The 21,976-nt window shown below is 46.0% G+C and overlaps 2 protein-coding genes across 2 annotated transcripts in view; both read right to left on the bottom strand.

The window, feature by feature from the left end:
- The window catches only part of LOC139388588 (versican b), a 36,863-nt gene extending 22,784 nt beyond the window's left edge, over window positions 1-14,079 (bottom strand). The window contains exons 1-6 of the mRNA XM_071135341.1: window positions 13,890-14,079; window positions 8,785-8,856; window positions 7,699-8,076; window positions 6,592-6,766; window positions 6,302-6,429; window positions 5,905-6,198 (exon numbers count right to left, since the gene is read on the bottom strand). Coding sequence (XP_070991442.1) covers window positions 5,905-6,198; window positions 6,302-6,429; window positions 6,592-6,766; window positions 7,699-8,076; window positions 8,785-8,856; window positions 13,890-13,908 — 1,066 coding nt within the window. The 5' untranslated portion in view covers window positions 13,909-14,079. The remainder of the gene's footprint in view (window positions 1-5,904; window positions 6,199-6,301; window positions 6,430-6,591; window positions 6,767-7,698; window positions 8,077-8,784; window positions 8,857-13,889) is intronic.
- A 790-nt stretch (window positions 14,080-14,869) lies between these two features.
- Window positions 14,870-21,976, bottom strand: part of LOC139388365 (X-ray repair complementing defective repair in Chinese hamster cells 4) — a 35,875-nt gene continuing 28,768 nt past the window's right edge. Inside the window, exon 8 of the mRNA XM_071134983.1 lies at window positions 14,870-17,681. Within this exon, the coding sequence (XP_070991084.1) occupies window positions 17,576-17,681 (106 nt within the window). The 3' untranslated portion in view covers window positions 14,870-17,575. The remainder of the gene's footprint in view (window positions 17,682-21,976) is intronic.

Genomic DNA, 21,976 nt, shown 5'->3' with positions numbered 1-21,976 from the left:
GCAGTAAGGTAGAGGGAGGAAGGAGAGGTTGCAGACTGCAGTAAGGTAGAGAGTAATGAGAGGTTGCAGACTGCAGTAAGGTATGGGGAGGAAGGACAGGTTGCAGACTGCAGTAAGGTAGAGAGTAATGAGAGGTTGCAGACTGCAGTAAGGTATGGGGAGGAAGGACAGGTTGCAGAATGCAGTAAGGTAGAGGGAGGAAGGAGAGGTTGCAGTAAGGTAGAGGGAGGAAGGAGAGGTTGCAGACTGCAGTAAGGTAGAAGGAGGAAGGACAGGTTACAGACTGCAGTAAGGTAGAGAGAGAGGAAGGAGAGGTTGCAGACTGCAGTAAGGTAGAGGGAGGAAGGAGAGGTTGCAGACTGCAGTAAGGTTGAGGGAGGAAGGAGAGGTTGCAGACTGCAGTAAGGTAGAGGGAGGAAGGAGAGGTTGCAGACTGCAGTAAGGTAGAGGGAGGAAGGAGAGGTTGCAGACTGCAGTAAGGTAGGGGGAGGAAGGAGAGGTTGCAGACTGCAGTAAGGTAGAGGGAGGAAGGAGAGGTTGCAGACTGTAGTAAGGTAGAGGGAGGAGGAGAGGTTGCAGACTGCAGTAAGGTGGAGAGTAATGAGAGGTTGCAGACTGCAGTGAGGTAGAGAGTAATGAGAGGTTGCAGACTGCAGTAAGGTGGAGAGTAATGAGAGGTTGCAGACTGCAGTAAGGTAGAGAGTAATGAGAGGTTGCAGACTGCAGTAAGGTAGAGAGTAATGAGAGGTTGCAGACTGCAGTAAGGTGGAGAGTAATGAGAGGTTGCAGACTGCAGTAAGGTGGAGAGTAATGAGAGGTTGCAGACTGCAGTAAGGTAGAGAGTAATGAGAGGTTGCAGACGTTGAGACTGCAGTAAGGTATGAAGAAGTAAGGAGGGTTGCACATTTGCAGACTGCAGTAAGGCAGGTAGAGGATAAGGAGGTAGTAGAGGTTGGAGACTGCAGTAAGGTGGAGAGGATGAAGAGGCTGGAGACTGCAGTAAGATGGAGAGGATGAAGAGGCTGGAGACTGCAGTAAGATAGAGAGGATGAAGAGGCTGGAGCCTGCAGTAAGATAGAGAGGATGAAGAGGCTGGAGACTGCAGTAAGATAGAGAGGATGAAGAGGCTGGAGACTGCAGTAAGATAGAGAGGAATGGGAGGTTGGTAGGTGGCAGACTGCAGTAAGGCAGAGAGAGGGGAATGGGAGGTTGGAGACTGCAGTAAGGCAGAGAGAAGAATGGGAGGTTGGAGACTGCAGTAAGGTAGAGAGAGGGGAATGGGAGGTTGGAGGCTGCAGTAAGGCAGAGAGAGGGGAATGTGAGGTTGGAGGCCGCAGTAAGGCAGAGAGAGAGGGGAATGGGAGTTTGGAGACCGCAGTAAGGTAGAGAGGGGAATGGGAGGTTGGAGACTGCAGTAAGGCAGATAGAGGGGAATGGGAGGTTGGAGACTGTAGTAAGGCAGAGAGAGGGGAATGGGAGGTTTGAGGCTGCAGTAAGGCAGAGAGAGGGGAATGGGAGGTTGGAGGCTGCAGTAAGGCAGAGAGAGGGGAATGGGAGGTTGGAGACTGCGGTAAGGCAGAGAGAGGAATGGGAGGTTGGAGACTGCAGTAAGGCAGTGAGAGGGGAATGGGAGGTTGGAGACTGCAGTAAGGCAGAGAGGGGAATGGGAGGTTGGAGACTGCAGTAAGGCAGAGAGAGGAATGGGAGGTTGGAGACTGCAGTAAGGCAGAGAGAGAGGAAGGAGAGGTTGCAGACTGCAGTAAGGTAGAGGGAGGAAGGAGAGGTTGCATACTGCAGTAAGGTTGAGGGAGGAAGGAGAGGTTGCAGACTGCAGTAAGGTAGAGGGAGGAAGGAGAGGTTGCAGACTGCAGTAAGGTAGAGGGAGGAAGGAGAGGTTGCAGACTGCAGTAAGGTAGGGGGAGGAAGGAGAGGTTGCAGACTGCAGTAAGGTAGAGGGAGGAAGGAGAGGTTGCAGACTGTAGTAAGGTAGAGGGAGGAGGAGAGGTTGCAGACTGCAGTAAGGTGGAGAGTAATGAGAGGTTGCAGACTGCAGTGAGGTAGAGAGTAATGAGAGGTTGCAGACTGCAGTAAGGTGGAGAGTAATGAGAGGTTGCAGACTGCAGTAAGGTAGAGAGTAATGAGAGGTTGCAGACTGCAGTAAGGTGGAGAGTAATGAGAGGTTGCAGACTGCAGTAAGGTGGAGAGTAATGAGAGGTTGCAGACTGCAGTAAGGTGGAGAGTAATGAGAGGTTGCAGACTGCAGTAAGGTAGAGAGTAATGAGAGGTTGCAGACGTTGAGACTGCAGTAAGGTATGAAGAAGTAAGGAGGGTTGCACATTTGCAGACTGCAGTAAGGCAGGTAGAGGTTAAGGAGGTAGTAGAGGTTGGAGACTGCAGTAAGGTGGAGAGGATGAAGAGGCTGGAGACTGCAGTAAGATGGAGAGGATGAAGAGGCTGGAGACTGCAGTAAGATAGAGAGAGGGGAATGTGAGGTTGGAGGCCGCAGTAAGGCAGAGAGAGAGGGGAATGGGAGTTTGGAGACCGCAGTAAGGTAGAGAGAGGGGAATGGGAGGTTGGAGACTGCAGTAAGGCAGATAGAGGGGAATGGGAGGTTGGAGACTGTAGTAAGGCAGAGAGAGGGGAATGGGAGGTTTGAGGCTGCAGTAAGGCAGAGAGAGGGGAATGGGAGGTTGGAGGCTGCAGTAAGGCAGAGAGAGGGGAATGGGAGGTTGGAGACTGCAGTAAGGCAGAGAGAGGAATGGGAGGTTGGAGACTGCAGTAAGGCAGTGAGAGGGGAATGGGAGGTTGGAGACTGCAGTAAGGCAGAGAGGGGAATGGGAGGTTGGAGACTGCAGTAAGGCAGAGAGAGGAATGGGAGATTGGAGACTGCAGTAAGGCAGAGAGAGGGGAATGGGAGGTTGGAGACTGCAGTAAGGCAGAGAGGGGAATGGGAGGTTGGAGACTGCAGTAAAGCAGAGAGAGGAATGGGAGGTTGGAGACTGCAGTAAGGCAGTGAGAGGGGAATGGGAGGTTGGAGACTGCAGTAAGGCAGAGAGGGGAATGGGAGGTTGGAGACTGCAGTAAGGCAGAGAGAGGAATGGGAGGTTGGAGACTGCAGTAAGGCAGAGAGAGAGGAAGGAGAGGTTGCAGACTGCAGTAAGGTAGAGGGAGGAAGGAGAGGTTGCAGACTGCAGTAAGGTTGAGGGAGGAAGGAGAGGTTGCAGACTGCAGTAAGGTAGAGGGAGGAAGGAGAGGTTGCAGACTGCAGTAAGGTAGAGGGAGGAAGGAGAGGTTGCAGACTGCAGTAAGGTAGGGGGAGGAAGGAGAGGTTGCAGACTGCAGTAAGGTAAAGGGAGGAAGGAGAGGTTGCAGACTGTAGTAAGGTAGAGGGAGGAGGAGAGGTTGCAGACTGCAGTAAGGTGGAGAGTACTGAGAGGTTGCAGACTGCAGTGAGGTAGAGAGTAATGAGAGGTTGCAGACTGCAGTAAGGTGGAGAGTAATGAGAGGTTGCAGACTGCAGTAAGGTAGAGAGTAATGAGAGGTTGCAGACTGCAGTAAGGTGGAGAGTAATGAGAGGTTGCAGACTGCAGTAAGGTGGAGAGTAATGAGAGGTTGCAGACTGCAGTAAGGTGGAGAGTAATGAGAGGTTGCAGACTGCAGTAAGGTAGAGAGTAATGAGAGGTTGCAGACGTTGAGACTGCAGTAAGGTATGAAGAAGTAAGGAGGGTTGCACATTTGCAGACTGCAGTAAGGCAGGTAGAGGTTAAGGAGGTAGTAGAGGTTGGAGACTGCAGTAAGGTGGAGAGGATGAAGAGGCTGGAGACTGCAGTAAGATGGAGAGGATGAAGAGGCTGGAGACTGCAGTAAGATAGAGAGGATGAAGAGGCTGGAGCCTGCAGTAAGATAGAGAGGATGAAGAGGCTGGAGACTGCAGTAAGATAGAGAGGATGAAGAGGCTGGAGACTGCAGTAAGATAGAGAGGAATGGGAGGTTGGTAGGTGGCAGACTGCAGTAAGGCAGAGAGAGGGGAATGGGAGGTTGGAGACTGCAGTAAGGCAGAGAGAAGAATGGGAGGTTGGAGACTGCAGTAAGGTAGAGAGAGGGGAATGGGAGGTTGGAGGCTGCAGTAAGGCAGAGAGAGGGGAATGTGAGGTTGGAGGCCGCAGTAAGGCAGAGAGAGAGGGGAATGGGAGTTTGGAGACCGCAGTAAGGTAGAGAGAGGGGAATGGGAGGTTGGAGACTGCAGTAAGGCAGATAGAGGGGAATGGGAGGTTGGAGACTGTAGTAAGGCAGAGAGAGGGGAATGGGAGGTTTGAGGCTGCAGTAAGGCAGAGAGAGGGGAATGGGAGGTTGGAGGCTGCAGTAAGGCAGAGAGAGGGGAATGGGAGGTTGGAGACTGCAGTAAGGCAGAGAGAGGAATGGGAGGTTGGAGACTGCAGTAAGGCAGAGAGAGGGGAATGGGAGGTTGGAGACTGCAGTAAGGCAGAGAGGGGAATGGGAGGTTGGAGACTGCAGTAAGGCAGAGAGAGGAATGGGAGGTTGGAGACTGCAGTAAGGCAGAGAGAGGGGAATGGGAGGTTGGAGACTGCAGTAAGGCAGAGAGGGGAATGGGAGGTTGGAGACTGCAGTAAGGCAGAGAGAGGAATGGGAGGTTGGAGACTGCAGTAAGGCAGAGAGAGGGGAATGGGAGGTTGGAGACTGCAGTAAGGCAGAGAGGGGAATGGGAGGTTGGAGACTGCAGTAAAGCAGAGAGACGAATGGGAGGTTGGAGACTGCAGTAAGGCAGAGAGAGGGGAATGGGAGGTTGGAGACTGCAGTAAAGCAGAGAGAGGGGAATGGGAGGTTGGAGACTGCAGTAAGGCAGAGAGAGGAATGGGAGGTTGCACACTTGCAGACTGCAATAAGGCAGGTAGAGGTTGGGGATGTAGGACACTCATAGACTGCAGTAAATGAGAGGTGCAGGAGGTAGGGGAATGCAGTAATGCAGGGAGAGGAAGGGGACACTGCATACTGCAGTAATGTAGGGAAAGGAAGATGATGTATGGGTTAGAGATTGCAGTTAAGCATAAGGCAGGGAGTATGGGGTGATACAGTAAAGCAAGGAGCGGAAGGGAGTGGGCCATTGTCTTTCCAGATGTAAAGTACATGCTTACTGTGCAAACAGATGTGTCCAACATGGTATCGCAATAAAAGTCCTTTTAAAAGCTTTAAACGCTTGGTGGGCCAGATCCTAACAAATGCCTGTAACTTGAACTACAATACAAATCAGGTCAACTGAAAACGAACATATAAAATGTAAAGTTTGTGTGTTGCTCAAGCAAGCATTCAGCCTTTTACTGTAAACTAACAGTTTCACCTTAACCAGCCTCTCCATCCTCTTCTCTCTATCTCTAATCGTCTCTCTCTAACTCCCTCTCCTCTCCCTGTCTGCCCCTCTCCCTCTCTCCATCTCCCCCCTTCTCCCCCCACACAACCCTTTCTCTGTCTCATAGATGTGCTCTGTCCCCGCAGGCTCGGTCGTTTATACAACCCTCAGCAGGAAGTGAAAACAAGGTGAGAGTTCATCCCCACACAGGACGGGCCATAACTCATTGAGCCTGCGAGAAACCACATAAATATCCCTGATGCTACTCCGGCCTGCCAAGTCTGAATGTCCGTTAGGGGAACAGCTCCTCTCTAGCCTGCGACCCCCTCCCTCTCCCTCCTTAAGAACATGTCTACTCTCTCCCCCCTTCTCACTACTTCTCCCTCCCATATCTCAATGTCTGGCTCCTCCTCTCGCTCTTCTTCTTCTTCCTCCCGATCTTCAATATCATCATTGTGATCACCATTGTCATCGCCGCCACAGTAGCAGCGACAGCAGCTTTAGCAACCGTGGTGGTAGTAGCCTTACACAAGTCTTACCCTTGAAGCAGAACGCTCCATGTCTGTCAATAGGTTTGGGGAAGCCAGTCTGGTTGGGGAATCGGTACAGAGTCCGGACCCCCAGCAGCCCTCCTCCACACTGGGGCCTGGGGACCGAGATGGGGTAGCGGGCGCTCCCGTCTGACAGCCAGCCGTAGTCACAGCGATCCAGGCCTCCGCGCCACGCGGCGAACAGGTTGCCAGGGGAGGCGAGCACCGCCCCCTGAGTCTCGCACGCGCGCTTAGCCTGGCGAAGGGTCAGCTTGTAACGGATAGGAGCATAGAACACCTCACCTGCAGGGGGAGAAGTATGTACACTTTACCCAATGAGACACACGCTTTAACTCGCCATCAGGAAACACCAAACACTAAAACTCACTCATACACACTTTCTCACCGCGTAGTTTGTCTGCGTAACAGTAGACGTCGTAGGTCTCTTTAGGGTCTCTGAGCCCATAAGTCCTGATCCCAGGCCTGTGCATCATATCGCCCATGCAACCAGGACGGGGCTTCGTGATTGGGTATCTACAGGGAAGAGAGAGAGGGGGAGCATGGGAAATGTAGTTTACCAGACATACTCTGAGAGGGCTGGAGGTATCCTCGAGACGGGTACTAAACATATTTGGTTTCATCACCAGCCACAGCAGTTGAGAGCTGTGATGCTTATTAAGTAACACGCAAACACACCTGACTGTCTGGTCGGCCATCCAGCCGGCATCACACTGGTCCAGTCCGTCCTCGAAGGCGGCAGTCAGCTGTTCGGCCGTAGCGATGGTTGCCCCGGCCGCGCGACACGCGTCAACGGCCCCGGGAAAGGAAAAGGTATAGCGGCTAGAAGCAGACCTGTAGTGGAACACCACACCTGGAGAGAGACAGAGACAGGAGGTCAGTGTGTGTGTTTGTGTGGTGAGTGCCTGTGTTGAGTATCGAGACGGTTACCGAAAGGACGCAACCAGCGAGCCCACTTTCACAAGCAATGTAGAAGAAAAAAACTGTCGCCCAGATCCACTTACTGCACAATAAGTGCATTCAAATAAGGAAACGGAGACGACCAAGTAACACGAGCATCAGACTGCAGATAGGACAGGGAAGAAGACTGCCCTGCAATACTTTAGCCCCTCTGACATCCTGGAACTGCCTGAGGATGTTCGCCTGGTGCAATCAGAACCCTGTTTTCCAAGTTCATAAGAGAGTTCGTTGTTTCTCCCTCTAGGAAACTGGCTCCAGTTGTAGAGTTCGCTGAATAGACTGACAAGCAGTAAAAAGAGTTGTTAGTCGGAGAGAGCTGTCTCTGGTTGTATCTACACACAGAGACTGTACCAACAGACCATGGTACCGACAGACCGTTGTACCAACAGACCGTTGTTCATCTCTAATGCATCTCTAATGCACACTATGTGACAATCTAGGCTATTCAGGGGGTTTCTCCTTATGAAAGATACCCAGCTTGAATGTCACACAGTAGTATACTGTACCCCCCAGATTTCAATAACTCTGAGCTGATTTCTTAGTGGTTTGTACAGTCTTTCATGTCCAACATTAAAATTACACAGGACATTCGGGGGTGTCAGTTAGGGAATCGTGACCTAAAGGCTCCCTATGAAATAGCATGTCTGAGAGGGAAAGACACAAAACAGGTCGAGACATTAGAGACTTTTACATGATTTATATTTATATTACCCAACAACTCTCGTAGATGATGACAATAGCACATGGACCGATGGACCCATCCCAATAGGCGAAATGTGTGCGTAGTGTGTGTGTGTGTCTACTACCATGTGTGTGTCCACTCACCGCTGACATTGAGATGAACAGTATCCTGGGTGTCCTCCATCTCATGCATGACCTCGCAGCGGTACAGCCCAGCATCGCTAGCCCTCAGGCGGGCAACGATCAGTGAGGCGTCGCCTAATGCCTGGGGGTGGTTGGGCACCGACACCCTGCCCTTGTACTCCTGCTCCACCTTGATCACTCCTCCCTGGGCCACCAGCACCACACGCTCCCCATCTTCCTCCAGCTTTGTCCACTTGATCCTCAGCTGGTCCTCTGGGCCCTGTGTGCTAGGGTTGTGGGTGGTGGGGGTGATGGAGAAGTGGCATGGTAGCACCACCCTGCCAGCCAGAGAGCCACTAGCGGGGGCAGCCTTCTCTACCTTCATCCTCCATGATGGATCTAGAGAGAGACAGAGGGTGTTACTATCTAGCCATGCTAGTAAGGACAAAAATGGCTATATTATCAAAAAGCAAGTACATGAGCTTTGGGGTCAGGGCTAGGGGTAAGGTTGAGTGAGGGTCAAGGTGAGGGGCTAATATATTCAACTACGGAGTGAACGTGTAAAGTGAAATCAGGACAGAAGGCACAGAGGGTGGATGGGTTTAATTCAGGACACCAAATGACAGAACAAACAGATAGACAGAGCATGGGGTTTGTTTGTGGATGGGTTCAGTGGAGGGCTGTACTGTATGTGATCCGGATAGCTTACAGTGTGATTAACTTGACCCCAGATGGAGGTAAGTGGAAGTGTGTGTGTGTGCGCATGTCAAGAGCACGGCTTTCTCAAACTCGGTCCCGGGGCCTCCCAGGGGTGCACGTTTAGTTTTTAGCCATAGCACTATGCAGCTGATTCAAATAATTAAAACTTGATGATGAGTTGATTATTTGAATGAGCTGTGTAGTGCTGGAGGGGGGGGGGGAGACAAAAGGTGCACCTATTGGAGGCCCCAGGACCGAGTTTGAGAAACCCTTTTCCAGAGGACTGAGAGGGAAAATGGATGGAGCTGAGTGAATGCCTCGCTCCGTTTTCTGTGTGAAACCAATGACCTGATCCCAGTTTGTTAGACTCTGATCCAGAGTGAAACACACACACACAGCAAGACTCACCTTGTTCAGCGAACGCACGACAGAGAAACACCAGACAGAGCAGGTGCCTGAGATGCAACATCTCTACAAAACCTGTGGAACAAAAAACACACACCGAGTTCATCACATCCAAATGGTCATGAATTCTATACCGGTATGTACAGTATATATTACTTTAGCATGAACCATAAACGGTAGCGATTAAGGGGGAGAAGCCAGAGTGAGCCCTGAACCAGTGACTCTGTGATCACAGGGACAATTTCAGCCTCAGGGAAATGGAGGCACATCATTCCCTGAGAATAGAGAAAGCTCTATCTGTGCACCCGCACGCACGCACACGCACACACACACACACACACACACACACACACACACACACACACACACACACACGAATAAACCCCTAGTATGACTCCAGGAGCCTATTGCATGACCCTATTGGGAAAACTATGCAGTCAGTTCTTGCAAGTATTGACCAAATCTGGGGAAGTAACATATTGTAGGCCTATGTAGTGTTGTGGAAAACTTGATCCAAAGATTAAGGCAGAGACTAATTGAATTGTAGAACAGTGAATATTTCAATCAAGCAGCTACAAGGTAGTTCCCTCTCTGATCGCAGTCAGGGAAGGAGCTCCAAAAATAAATGGTTCCATGTCCCTTATATAGTGAGAGGTGATAATACAATCATATTGCCACAGAACAGCTATTTTATACAAGCAACTGTTCCAGAACACAATGGCCTTGTGTTAGGATGCAGACATAACAGGAGTCTATGAAAGGCCTTGACATCACAGATGAACGGAGCATAATGCTTAAGAAGTTACAACAGCTCACCCCAATTCTGCCACAACAGTAGACATGATTCTTGTTGTTTAGGCTTTCAGTGTTGAAATCCCTACATACTAAACTTGCTTCAACCTTCAACCTTGCTTCAACACAAACGCAGAGCTAGGGAGCCATAGTCGGGGCAGGTTCCAGACATAAGCGACATAAGCATTTGCTTCGGCCCCAGGCCACTAGGGGGCCCCGACCCAAAACAAAATACATACAGTTGAAGTCAGAAGTTTACATACACCTCAGCCAAATACATTTAAACTCAGTTTTTCACAATTCCTGACATTTAATCCTAGTGAAAATGCCCTGTCTTAGGTCAGTTAGGAACACCACTTTATTTGAAGAATGTGAAATGTCAGAATAATAGTAGAGAGAATGATTTATTTCATCTGTTATTTCTTTCATCACATTCCCAGTGGGTCAGAAGTTTACATACACTCAATTAGTATTTGGTAGCATTGCTTTTAAATTGTTTAAATGGATCAAACATTTCAGGTAGCCTTGAACAAGCTTCCCAAAATAAGTTGGGTGAATTTTGGCCCATTCCTTCTGACAGAGCTGGTGTAACTGAGTCAGGTTTGTTGACCTCCTTGCTCGCACATGCTTTTTCAGTTCTGACCTCAAATTTGCTATAGGATTGAGATCAGGGCTTTGTGATGGCCACTCCAATACCTTGACTTTGTTGTCCTTAAGTCATTTTGCCACAACTTTGGAAGTATGCTTGGGGTCATTGTCCATTTGGAAGATCCATTTGCAACCAAGCTTTAACTTCCTGACTGATGTCTTTAGATGTCGCTTCAAAATATCCACATCATTTTCCTCCCTCATGATGCCAACTATTTTGTGAAGTGCACCAGTCCCTCTTGCAGCAAAGCACTCCCACAACATGATGCTGCCATCCCCGTGCTTCACTGTTGGGATGGTGTTCTTCAGCTTGCAAGCTTCCCCCTTTTACTTCTAAACACGACAATGGTCATTATGGCCAAACAGTTTTATTTTTGTTTCATCAAACCAGAGGACATTTCTCCAAATAGTACAATCTTTGTCCCAATGTGCAGTTGCAAACCGTAGTCTGACTTTTTTTTATGGCGGTTTTAGAGCAATGGCTTCTTCCTTGCTGGGCGGCCTTTCAGGTTATGTCGATATAGGACTCATTTTACTGTGGATATAAATACTTTTGTACCTGTTTCCTCCAGCATCTTCACAAGGTACTTTGCTGTTGTTCTGGGATTGATTTGCACTTTTCGCACCAAAGTATGTGCATCTCTAGGAGACAGAACGCATCTCCTTCCTGAGTGGTATGACGGCTGAGTGGTCCCATGGTGTTTATACTTGCGTACTATTGTCTATTCAGATGAACGTGGTACCTTCAGGCGTCTGGAAATTGCTCCCAAGGACGAACCAGATTTGTGGAGGTCTACAATTTTTTTCTGAGGTCTTGGCTGATTTCTTTTGATTTTCCCATGATATCAAGCAAAGAGGCACTGAGTTTGAAGGTAGGCCATGAAATACATCCACAGGTACACCTCCAATTGACTCAAATTATGTCAATTAGCCTAACAGAATCTTCTAAAGCCATGACATCATTTTCTGGAATTTTCCAAACTGTTTAAAGGCATAGTCAACTTAGGTTATGTAAACTTCTGACCCACTGGAATCGTGATACAGTGAATTCTAAGTGAAACAATCTGTCTGTAAACAATTGTTGGAAAAAGTACTTGTGTCATGCACAAAGTAGATGTCCTAACCGACTTTCCAAAACGATTGTTTGTTAACAATACATTTGTGGAGTGGTTGAAAAACAAGTTTTAATGACTCCAACCTAAGTGTATGTAAACTTCTGACTTCAACTGTATATTATTTTTTTAAGGAACTCAGTCGGGATCTCAACTTACTGTTTAGTTCGAATAGTAGAATACACAAGGTGTAAGTTAAATATTTGGGTATGCATCAGCAGTTTTTCTCTTGTGTTGTCGGTCACTGAGTTACTCAATTAGCCAAGTCAGCTAACAATTTTTTGCTTGGTAAGTTAGTCTATGCAGTTACTTAAACTTGTAGTAATCAGGGCCAAATACGGACCCCGCAAGGCACGTGCCCAGGGGCCCTGGCCTCCAGAGGGCCCCCATTGATTTTGTTAGTCACTCTCACTCAAATATCATTAACATGGCGTAAGTCATGTGTAGAATTGCAGGTAATTAACTTTAAAACTGTAAAAATGTATCTCCACCTCAAGGCAAAATGGGTATAATTGCAGGAAATGTGCTTTAAAACCGCATCTGTGCGCTATGGCAAAATGAGTAGAATTCCATGAAATGTGTTATAAAGAAAAACTGGTGGGGCGCTGCTTTGATTAAGGTGAGTAGTATTGTAACAATCAATGAAATGACACACTGTGACAACCGCTTCGACAAGCAGGGACAACATCAGTCCAGCAGCTCCGTGGACACGGGATTAAGACACACACACCTGGCTGAAACTGGGGACGACTTTACTACGGACGGTTCCGTGCGCAACTGGACAGCTGCCTGTGACGCACGCGCCACTCGGAGGCGTCCCCGAAGTCGAACAGATAAACTCGCTCGCCTCGCGCTCAGCCTCAACAGCTGTGCTGACAGAGGACAGCTGATCACAGATAAGGTTATCTGTGTGAGAACATAAATCAACCTGGCCACCATAACGCTGACATCTCTCTGGTGATAAATCACAGCAAACAAAGCGTCAGACTTGTCAATGAACAGATATCGATGTGAAACTGCAAATCGACTCGTATCCCTCTCTGATCGCAGTCAGAGAAGGAGCTCCAAAAATAAATGGTTCCATGTCCCTTATATAGTGAGAGGTGATAATACAATCATATTGTCACACAATAGTCATTTTATACAAGCAACTGTTCCAGAACGCAATGGCCTTGTTTTAGGATGCAGACATAACAGGAGTCTATGAAAGGCCTTGACATCACAGATGAACGGAGCATAATGCTTAAGAAGTTACAACAGCTCACCCCAATTCTGCCACAACAGTAGACATGGTTCTTGTTGTTTAGGCTTTCAGTGTTGAAAACCCTACATGCTAAACTTGCTTCAACCTACTTCACTTCAATTCAACAATGAAATGATTCAGTAAAACACAAACGCAGAGCTAGCGAGCCATAGTCAGGGCAGGTTCCAGACATAAGCGATATAAGCGTTTGCTTCGACCTCTGGCCACTAGGGGGCCCCGACCCAAAACAAAATATATACATTATTTTTTTAAGGAACTCAGTCGGGAGCTCAACTCACTGTTTAGTTCGAATAGTAGAATACACAAGGTGTAAGTTAAATATTTGGGTATGCATCAGCAGTTTTTCTCTTGTGCTGTTAGTCACTGAGTTACTCAATTAGCCACGCCAGCTAACAATTTTTTGCTTGGTAAGTTAGTCTATGCAGTTACTTAAACTTGTAGTAATCAGGGCCAAATACGGACCCCGCAAGGCACGTGCTCAGGGGCCCTGGCCTCCAGAGGGCCCCCATTGATTTTGTTAGTCACTCTCACTCAAATATCATTAACATGGCGTAAGTCATGTGTAGAATTGCAGGTAATTAACTTTAAAACTGTAAAAATGTATCTCCACCTCAAGGCAAAATGGGTATAATTGCAGGAAATGTGCTTTAAAACCGCATCTGTGCGCTATGGCAAAATGAGTAGAATTCCATGAAATGTGTTATAAAGAAAAACTGGTGGGGCGCTGCTTTGATTAAGGTGAGTAGTATTGTAACAATCAATGAAATGACACACTGTGACAACCGCTTCGACAAGCAGGGACAACATCAGTCCAGCAGCTCCGTGGACACGGGATTAAGACACACACACCTGGCTGAAACTGGGGACGACTTTACTACGGACGTTTCCGTGCGCAACTGGACAGCTGCCTGTGACGCGCGCGCCACTCGGAGGCGTCCCCGAAGCTGAATTGATAAACTCGCTCGCCTCGCGCTCAGCCTCAGCAGCTGTGCTGACAAGGTTATTTGTGACTAACTCATCGGTGATCAGCTATCCTTTATCAGTGTGAGAACATAAATCAACCTGGCCACCATAACACTGACATCTCTCTGGTGATAAATCACAGCAAACAAAGCGTCAGACATGTCAATGAACAGATATCGATGTGAAACTGCAAATCGACTCGTAGGCTAAGCAACGGGAGTAAGCCGCAGTTTGTTTGAAAGGCATAATAAAACAAACCTTAGTATATGATAAAATACAATATGCCTACATAAAAAAAAGCAATTCAATTAACATTTATAATATCATACCTTGGGTCCTGATATCCATCGATCTAGTTTCCAAAGAGCCCGGGTTCCAGTCCCAGAACAAGGTCCAGAAGAGTAGATTAGCGCACAGATGTTTTGGTCCCAGCTGTTATAGCGCTCTCTTTTCCTCTCTCTTCGGAGCGCAGTCTGCTCGGTCATCAACTAGGAGTCTCCTCCACTCTGCCTCGGTTGCAAGTTCAAATCCTTCTCACACCCGCTACTATTATCTGTCACCAGCAAGAGGAGGGGCACACGTTCTACACCCCAATGTTGATACCGCCCCGTATCAGAAAACAGAGAGAGAGAGAGGTGGAAACTGAGCTGCACTTCCTAACTTCCTGCCAAACGTATGACCGTAATAGAGAGAGAGACATTTCCCTCAGATTACACAGACCCACAAAGAATTCGAAAACAAACCCAATATCGATAAACTCCCATATCTATTCGGTGAAATCCCAGTGTTCCATCACAGAAGCAAGATGTATGATCTGTTGCCACAAGAAAAGAGCAACCAGTGAAGAACAAACACCACTGTAAATACAACCCATATTTATGTTTATTTATCTTCCCTTTTGTACTTGTAACTATTTGCACATATGGCATTTGAAATGTCTTTATTCTTTTGGAACCTTTGTGAGTGTAATGTTTACAATACATTTTTATTGTTTATTTCTCTTCTGTTTATTATCTACTTCACTTGCTTTGGCAATGTAAACATATGTTTCCCATGACAATAAAGCCCTTCAATTGAATTGAGAGAGAGAGGAGAGAGAGAGACGCCCCAATTTATGCTCTATAACTTTCAATGACTCAGTAGGTCGCTGGCGGAATCCCAAACTCCGGGAATAATTTCACAATGTTTTCAATGTCTTCCGGGATGCGATATAATACATGTGTAGCTTTAACATACACATTCTGTGCGTAGAATAGCCAGAACCGATCATTACCGAACCACAGTTAACATACTAAAGACCACAACAACGTTTGTTATACTTCATGTTGTTAACCTACGTTTTATTACACTTTACTCGTGTTTCATACACATAAAGAACCAACACTTCTCTTCATCATACTAAAAACAGCACAAAGACTGATCTTTACACAGTTAATGTTTTGTCCATATCGAGTACAAAAAGATCCCCTTTGTTACAGCATTATAAATTATTATACATTTGCACTACAAAAAATATATATATGTCTAATTCCCTTCTCTCTATAACGGTCTCCTTGACTTCCTCTGTGTAGTAGTGGGCTGGGCTGAGTAGGGACAGTGATAGAGAAGGAGACGGGAGGGAGTGGTGGAGGATTAACAGCGAGATGGAGGCTAGAGAAGAGCGGGAAGTAATACTGGTAGAGGAAGGGTGGCTGTGCAGAGGTGTCGAGCTAGGTATTCAGGCTTTTGTTCCAGCCTTGCTAGAACCCGATGCGACATGTCAAGGTCCTGGTGGTCCTTAGGTTAGGTAGAGGAAGGGGTAGGACGCGAGCCAGGACCTTGACATGCTCAGTCAGGTTCTAGCAAGGCTGATTAGTAGAACCAGGTGTTGGCCACCCCTGTGTAGAGGGATAGAGAGACTGAAGCAACCCACTGGGAACACAGTGGTTGAACCGATGTTTCAACGTCATTTGTCAACCTATTGCGGACGTGGAAAGCACATATGGATTTTCAAAAAGTAAACGAATGCGGTTTTCATCACATTTCAACAAACATTGCAAACATTGAAATTAGGATAAAGATTAAACTTAAACACTAACCTGACTAACAATCTAATTTCAACATAATCATCAGAACTTGTAAATGTTGAAATTGTGTTGAAAACTCCACATTGAAACGGTAAAAATATTTTTCATCCTATATTTGTTGTTTCAATGTTAAGAGTAAAATGGTTTGAATCAAAGTCAACGTTTCAACATCATGCCATCAACCTATATAAAGAGGTGCACTACATTACCAAAAGTATGTGGACACCTGCTCGTCGAACATCTCATTCCAAAATCATGAGCATTAATATGGAGTTGGTCCCACTTTGCTGCTATATGTTGGAACATTGCTGCGGGGACTTGCTTCCATTCAGCCACAGGAGCATTAGTGAAGTCGGGCACTGATGTTGGGCGATTAGGCCAATTGGACTCTAGGAGTGTTTCCACTGCTCCTAGAGTCCAATGGCAGCGAGCTTTACACCATTCCAGCATACGCTTGGCATTGCGCATGGTGATCTTAGGCTTGTGTGTTGCTGCTCGGCCATGGAAACCCAGACGATTTTTACGCGCTACGCGGTTCAGCACTTGCCAGTCCTGTTCTGCGAGCTTGTGTGGCCTACCACTTCTCAGCTGAGCCGACGTTGCTCCTAGACGTTTCCACTTCACAATAACAGCACCTACAGCACCTCTAGCAGGGCCAAAACTTGACGAACTGGCTTGTTGGAAAGGTGGCACCCAATGATTGAGCTCTTCAGTAAGGCAATTCTACTGCCAATGTTTGTCTATGGAGATTACATGGCTGTGTGCTCATTTTATAAACCAGTCAGTGGCTGAAATAGCCAAATCCACGAATTTGAAGGGGTGTCCACATCCTTTTGTATATATAGTGTATATTGACATCAAATGTGAAGCCACTCCAACAATTCCTGCCTGAACAGCGACTACTACAGGTATATGAGGGGTAATGCACTTCAGTGAGAACGAGTCTATCATCTAGTTGCCTACCTCCATGTATCCTACTTAGCTTTGGAAACAAGCTTGCATATGCTGAGCTATCATGTCAACACAGTTAGACATCGATCAACTTTCATACTCATCTGCGTAGACTACCATTGAATCGTTGAAAGTAACTCCTCTGACAATAGCTGTACACTAAAATAAATAATGAAAACAATATATGTTGATTAAATTGTACAATTGTAAGGCAACCAGCTGCAATAGGATTGTGAGCTTGCCAAAACATTTTTCCAAACACATTTTCTGTCTGTTTGCAAAAAAAATATTTAAAAAATGCTTTGTGCTTTCAACGACATACTCTCGCAGAGTTGTCTCCATCGTTTCCTTGGAGCTGGCGTGCTCGGTGCCCTCCTGGCAAAGCTTTTCCAATTCAGCATCACATTGCGGTTTATCAACGCACCTATACATACTGCGGACAAGTTTGACACCAGTATGCACATCAATAGCTTCAGACTAAGGTAACTTGTTAGGAGGGTCGAAGAGCCCCCCCACATGAATTTAAAATGTTCCCTCGGTCATGTCCTCCTCGAGCCGGGCCTGGATGGTTACCTTACAATTGTACGCTGAATATATATATATATATATATATTTATTTTACAGTGTATGTGAAAGTACATTCCGACTCACATTAGATTTATGTATGCAGAGTGAAACTAGGTATACTATCCATAGTTGATTGGATCTTTGTCATTTTAAAATTAGTTACCATTATCACCATAAATAGGATGCCAAATTCATGATATTAATAATACACTTTTACATTTGGATCTGTAAGGTGGAAGGAATAGGATGGAAGCTCCTTACACCTATCCAGATCTTTCAGATTTCCAAACATCGAAGGGGTTAATTAGGGGAAGGGGTTCTAAGAGAGTTGGGACCGGCTGATAGAGTGACAGACGAAAGTGATGGAGGGAGAGAGAGATGAAAGGAGTGAGGGAGGGAAAGAATTTGATTGAGGAGTGAGTGGTTAGAACTCAGATGTCCTCAAACAGGTCCTCAGCATCAGGAATGACATCACTAGAATGCTGGGGAGCCTGGTCCTTATTGGCTGCTGCTCTGGATGATGGCAGGGGGTCCCTCCTGGCCAATAAAACAAACAAAAATGTCAGTCTAATCCAAGCAGGAAAGCAATGACTGTTGCTGACTGTACTGATTATTAAATGTATTAAGTCGGGGTGTGTGCAAGGTTTTCTTTTCTAACCAATGGGTGTCTGTCTACCTGTATGGAAAACCACATTGAATGCATACTCCTGACATTCAAACCTAGGGCTGTCTGCACTTTTCGACACATAAGTGCACACACAAGCACACACACACCATACAGACAGACAGAGGAGAGAAGAGCCCTATACTATGAATCAGGTTTGAAGAGTTAGCGAGGTAACTTTGGTCAAGTCTGAGTTCAACTCGGGATAACTGGTACCATGAAAGTGGCTGACTTTTTAGCCAGTTAAAAGTATTTGGCAACAAATGTTTCAGAACTTCCCCCCAACCTTCTCCGGGGGTAGCTAACTCCATTTATCCTGAATGAAGTGTCTGAGCTGCGGGTTGAGGACCAATGAAATCAGATACCCTCTCTCTTTCAAAGATTGCTTTTAGGAGACCGATTAATCGAATATTTAGTCAAATGTTTTTGTGTGTATCATTATTTTTAATGTCTATAACAATACACATTTAGTAATGACAGCATTTGCTTTCCAAACTATGTTTTTCGTGCGTATTTAGAAATTTGCTAAAGGCAAATTGACAGCCGCAACCAACCATAGACATACAGTGCATTCGGAAAGTATTCAGACCCATTAACATTTCCCCACATTGTTACATTACAACCTTACTCTAAAATGGATAGAATAGTTTTTTCCCCTCATCAATCTACACACAATACTCCATAATGACAGAGCAAAAACTGGTTTTTAGAATTTTTGCATTTTCAAACCCTCCTTATATCAACCCTGGAAGTAGGGTTGCAGAGGGAGGGTATACTTTTTCAAAAGTTTACCAGTAAACTTTAAGCATTTTGGTAACTTTTAAGTCATTTTGTGGCCTTTTGGAGAATTTCAGATTATCACAGCTGTCTAATTATCTCCGGCCATATCACATATAAAATATATAAAATAATCATATAAGACGATATTAAAATAAAAAATAGATTGGCAAAGCTGTCAAACATGATGCTAAATATAAACCATCAACTTAGTGAATAACATTGGTGTTTAATATGAGGGTTTCAACATAAAAATAATACAAAACATGTACACACTTATTTGACTATGTCAATATGTTTTTTTTATTGTAAATGTTTCGGTGTCAAACTGGTGGCAGTTGTGAAAATAATCTATAGTTGGAAGAGTTGCAGATTGTTGATTAGATACATTTATCAATCACTTGGCCGTTTCCTCTTGAACCTTATGGTCTTTCTACTAGAAACTCATGGACAGATATAAAACATTTCTACGGTATATTAATACGGCATTCTAAAGTTAAGTATAAGTTACCATAGTTACCATTGCCTGCTACTACCAAAAGTTCCAGTGACTTTAGAAAATGATCATTAGTTTTGTAAATTGCCTGTAGGCAACACACACAGGGAGATATTGATTCCATTATAGAGCGCATGCAGGCAGGCGCACACCACACCACACCACACCAACACAACCCATTACCATTCTTACCCCGAATGTTCAAACACGTGTAAACCATTTACACACTCCAAGCTCTCTCCTTTGTGGAAACAGTTTGTCAATAGTTGGGAACAGGTTTTGCAGTGCTGTGTGTGCGCTCGCGCGTCTTTGAGCTGAGTCACTTCACTGTAACACACTACAGTAACTGCTAACGAGTAAACGCGTTTGATACACATCGCTTTAACAGAGCTATTGGTCATATGCCGAACTGACAGCAGACACTTGTAACACATTAAAGGGACACATCGGGATTTATCTACTTCCCCAGATTCAGATGAATTTGTGCGTACCATTTTTATGTCTCTGTGTCCAGTATGAAGATGGGAGGTAGTTTTGCGAGCCAATGATAACTAGCGTTAGCGCAATGACTGGAAGTCTATGGGAATCTGCTACCATGCTGGATGTCTATGGGAATCTGCTAGCAGATAAGCATAGATAAGCATAGACTTAACGCTTGTTAGCAATTTGCCCTGGTGCTAGTTAGAAACTTCCTTCAAAACTGCACACGCAGACATAAAATGATATCTACGAGTTCATCGGACTCTGGATAAATAGATAAAGGGCCTCATTGCCAAACTCCTGAGGTATCCCTTTAACACGATTAACTCACGTCCTTCCACCCTCCAGCAGTCCACTCGTTAAACACAGCCGCAATATTAATGAGGGTTAACAGTGTAGACAGAACTGGCACTGTCATAATTGTGTGTGTGTGTGTGTGTGTGTGTAGATGAAATCAGCAGTCTTGATTTCTTCCCTACTTAAAGTACAGAAGGAGGGAGCGAAATATAACCATGGCTACAGCGCAGTCAGCGCTTCACTGTGCAGACGGAAAAGGTAAAACAGAGGGAGAGAAAGAATAAAGTAGGTGGCTGGTGAGTTCTCTTTCCTCAGGTGCATTCACTTTGAGGAGCTCCATTTGACCTCACCCAATTGCTCCGGGTAAATAATATCATTAGCAAAAGGCTCACCTCTGACCTTTAGCCTCTGACTGACCGTCCACCTGTGTGTGTGTGTGTGGTGTATGCAGAGAGCAAAGCCATCCAACTTGTTTTCAATCATTATCACCAATATGAGAAAATAGTTACACCCATGGAAACACACACACACACACACACACACACACACACACACACACACACACACACACACACACACACACACACACACACACACACACACACACACACACACACACACACCAGTAACCTTACCCCAAGGTTAATGTTTCTGTATGAAACAGAAGGTAGAGCTGACTGATGTAAACACAGATTCCTGTCTCTGAACCTCAGATGGAGAAGGTTAGTGTGTGTGTGCGTCAGTCTTTAATAGTTTGTGCCAAGTATTGTTTACAAACCCACGCAAATCAGCACCATGCAGCCACACACACACACACACACGAGTACACACGAGCAAACACATAGCGCTGTGTCAATACCTTGTCTTGTAGTGATTATCGGTGCTGATGGTTTACAGGGCTTGTACGTGTGTACGTGTGTGTGTGTGTGTGTGTTTTGGGAACTGCAGTATAATCTAGACCAGAGAGGGTTAGTTTGTCATGGGAAAAATCAGCCGAGGCACAGCTGAACAGTAAACGGGCAGATCCACATTCTCTACAACTCAAGCCCCACTGAGTATGACACCTTTTACACCAAGAAATGACACAACATGCAACAATTTCAAAAGACTGTACTGAGTTACAGTTCATATATGGAAATCAGTCAATTTAAATGAATTCATTAGGCCCTAATCTATGGATTTCACATGACCAGGAATACAGAAATGCATCTGTTGGTCACAGATACCTTAAAAAAAGGTTGGGGTGTGGATCAGAAAACTAGTCAGTATCTGGGGGACACCATTTGACTCATGCAGCGCAACACATCTCCTTCACATAGAGTTGATCAGGCTGTTGACTGTGGCCTGTAGAATGTTGTCCCACTCCTCTCGCGCGAAGTTGCTGGATATTGGTGGGAACTGGAACACACTGTCATACACGTCGATCCAGAACATCCCAAACATGTTCAATAGGTGGCATGTCTGGTGAGTACACAGGCCATGGAAGAACTGGGATATTTTCAGCTTCCAGGAATTGTGTACAGATCCTTGCGACGTGCCTTATCATGCTGAAACATGAGGTGATGGGCGGTGGATGAATGGCACAACAATGGACCTCGGGATCTCGTCACGGTATCTCTGTGCATTCAAATTGCCATCGATAAAATGCAATTGTGTTTCGTTGTCCGTAGCTTATTCCTGCCCATACCATAATGCCACCGACACCATGGGTCACTACTTCCACAATGTTGACCTCAGCAAACCGCTCGCCCACACTCGTCTCAGACCATCCCGCAGGTGAAGAAGCTGACGCTGTTTAATTAGATTATTGATATGCAACACCTGTCAGGTGGATGGGTTGCCATGGCAAAGGAGAAAAGCTCAGTAACAGGGATGTTAACATATTTGCCCAAAACATTTGAGAGAAATACACTTTTTGTGCAGCTGGAACATCTGCAGATGGAACATTTCTGGGATCTTTTATTTTTGCTCATATTACGTTAAAACTTTTGCCCAGTATAAGACTTTCTCGAATCAAAGCCCCTACTGGACTGTCAGTCTGTGCCCGATCTCCTTAGCTTTACCCAGAATCTTCTCTTAAATATCCAATGTCCCCACAATACTTTATTAAAATCAACA

Source organism: Oncorhynchus clarkii, chromosome 29 (genome assembly GCF_045791955.1).
Source record: "Oncorhynchus clarkii lewisi isolate Uvic-CL-2024 chromosome 29, UVic_Ocla_1.0, whole genome shotgun sequence".
Taxonomy (NCBI): domain Eukaryota; kingdom Metazoa; phylum Chordata; class Actinopteri; order Salmoniformes; family Salmonidae; genus Oncorhynchus; species Oncorhynchus clarkii.
Note: the sequence above shows the minus strand (reverse complement) of the source record. Positions and strands in the feature narration are given on the sequence as shown.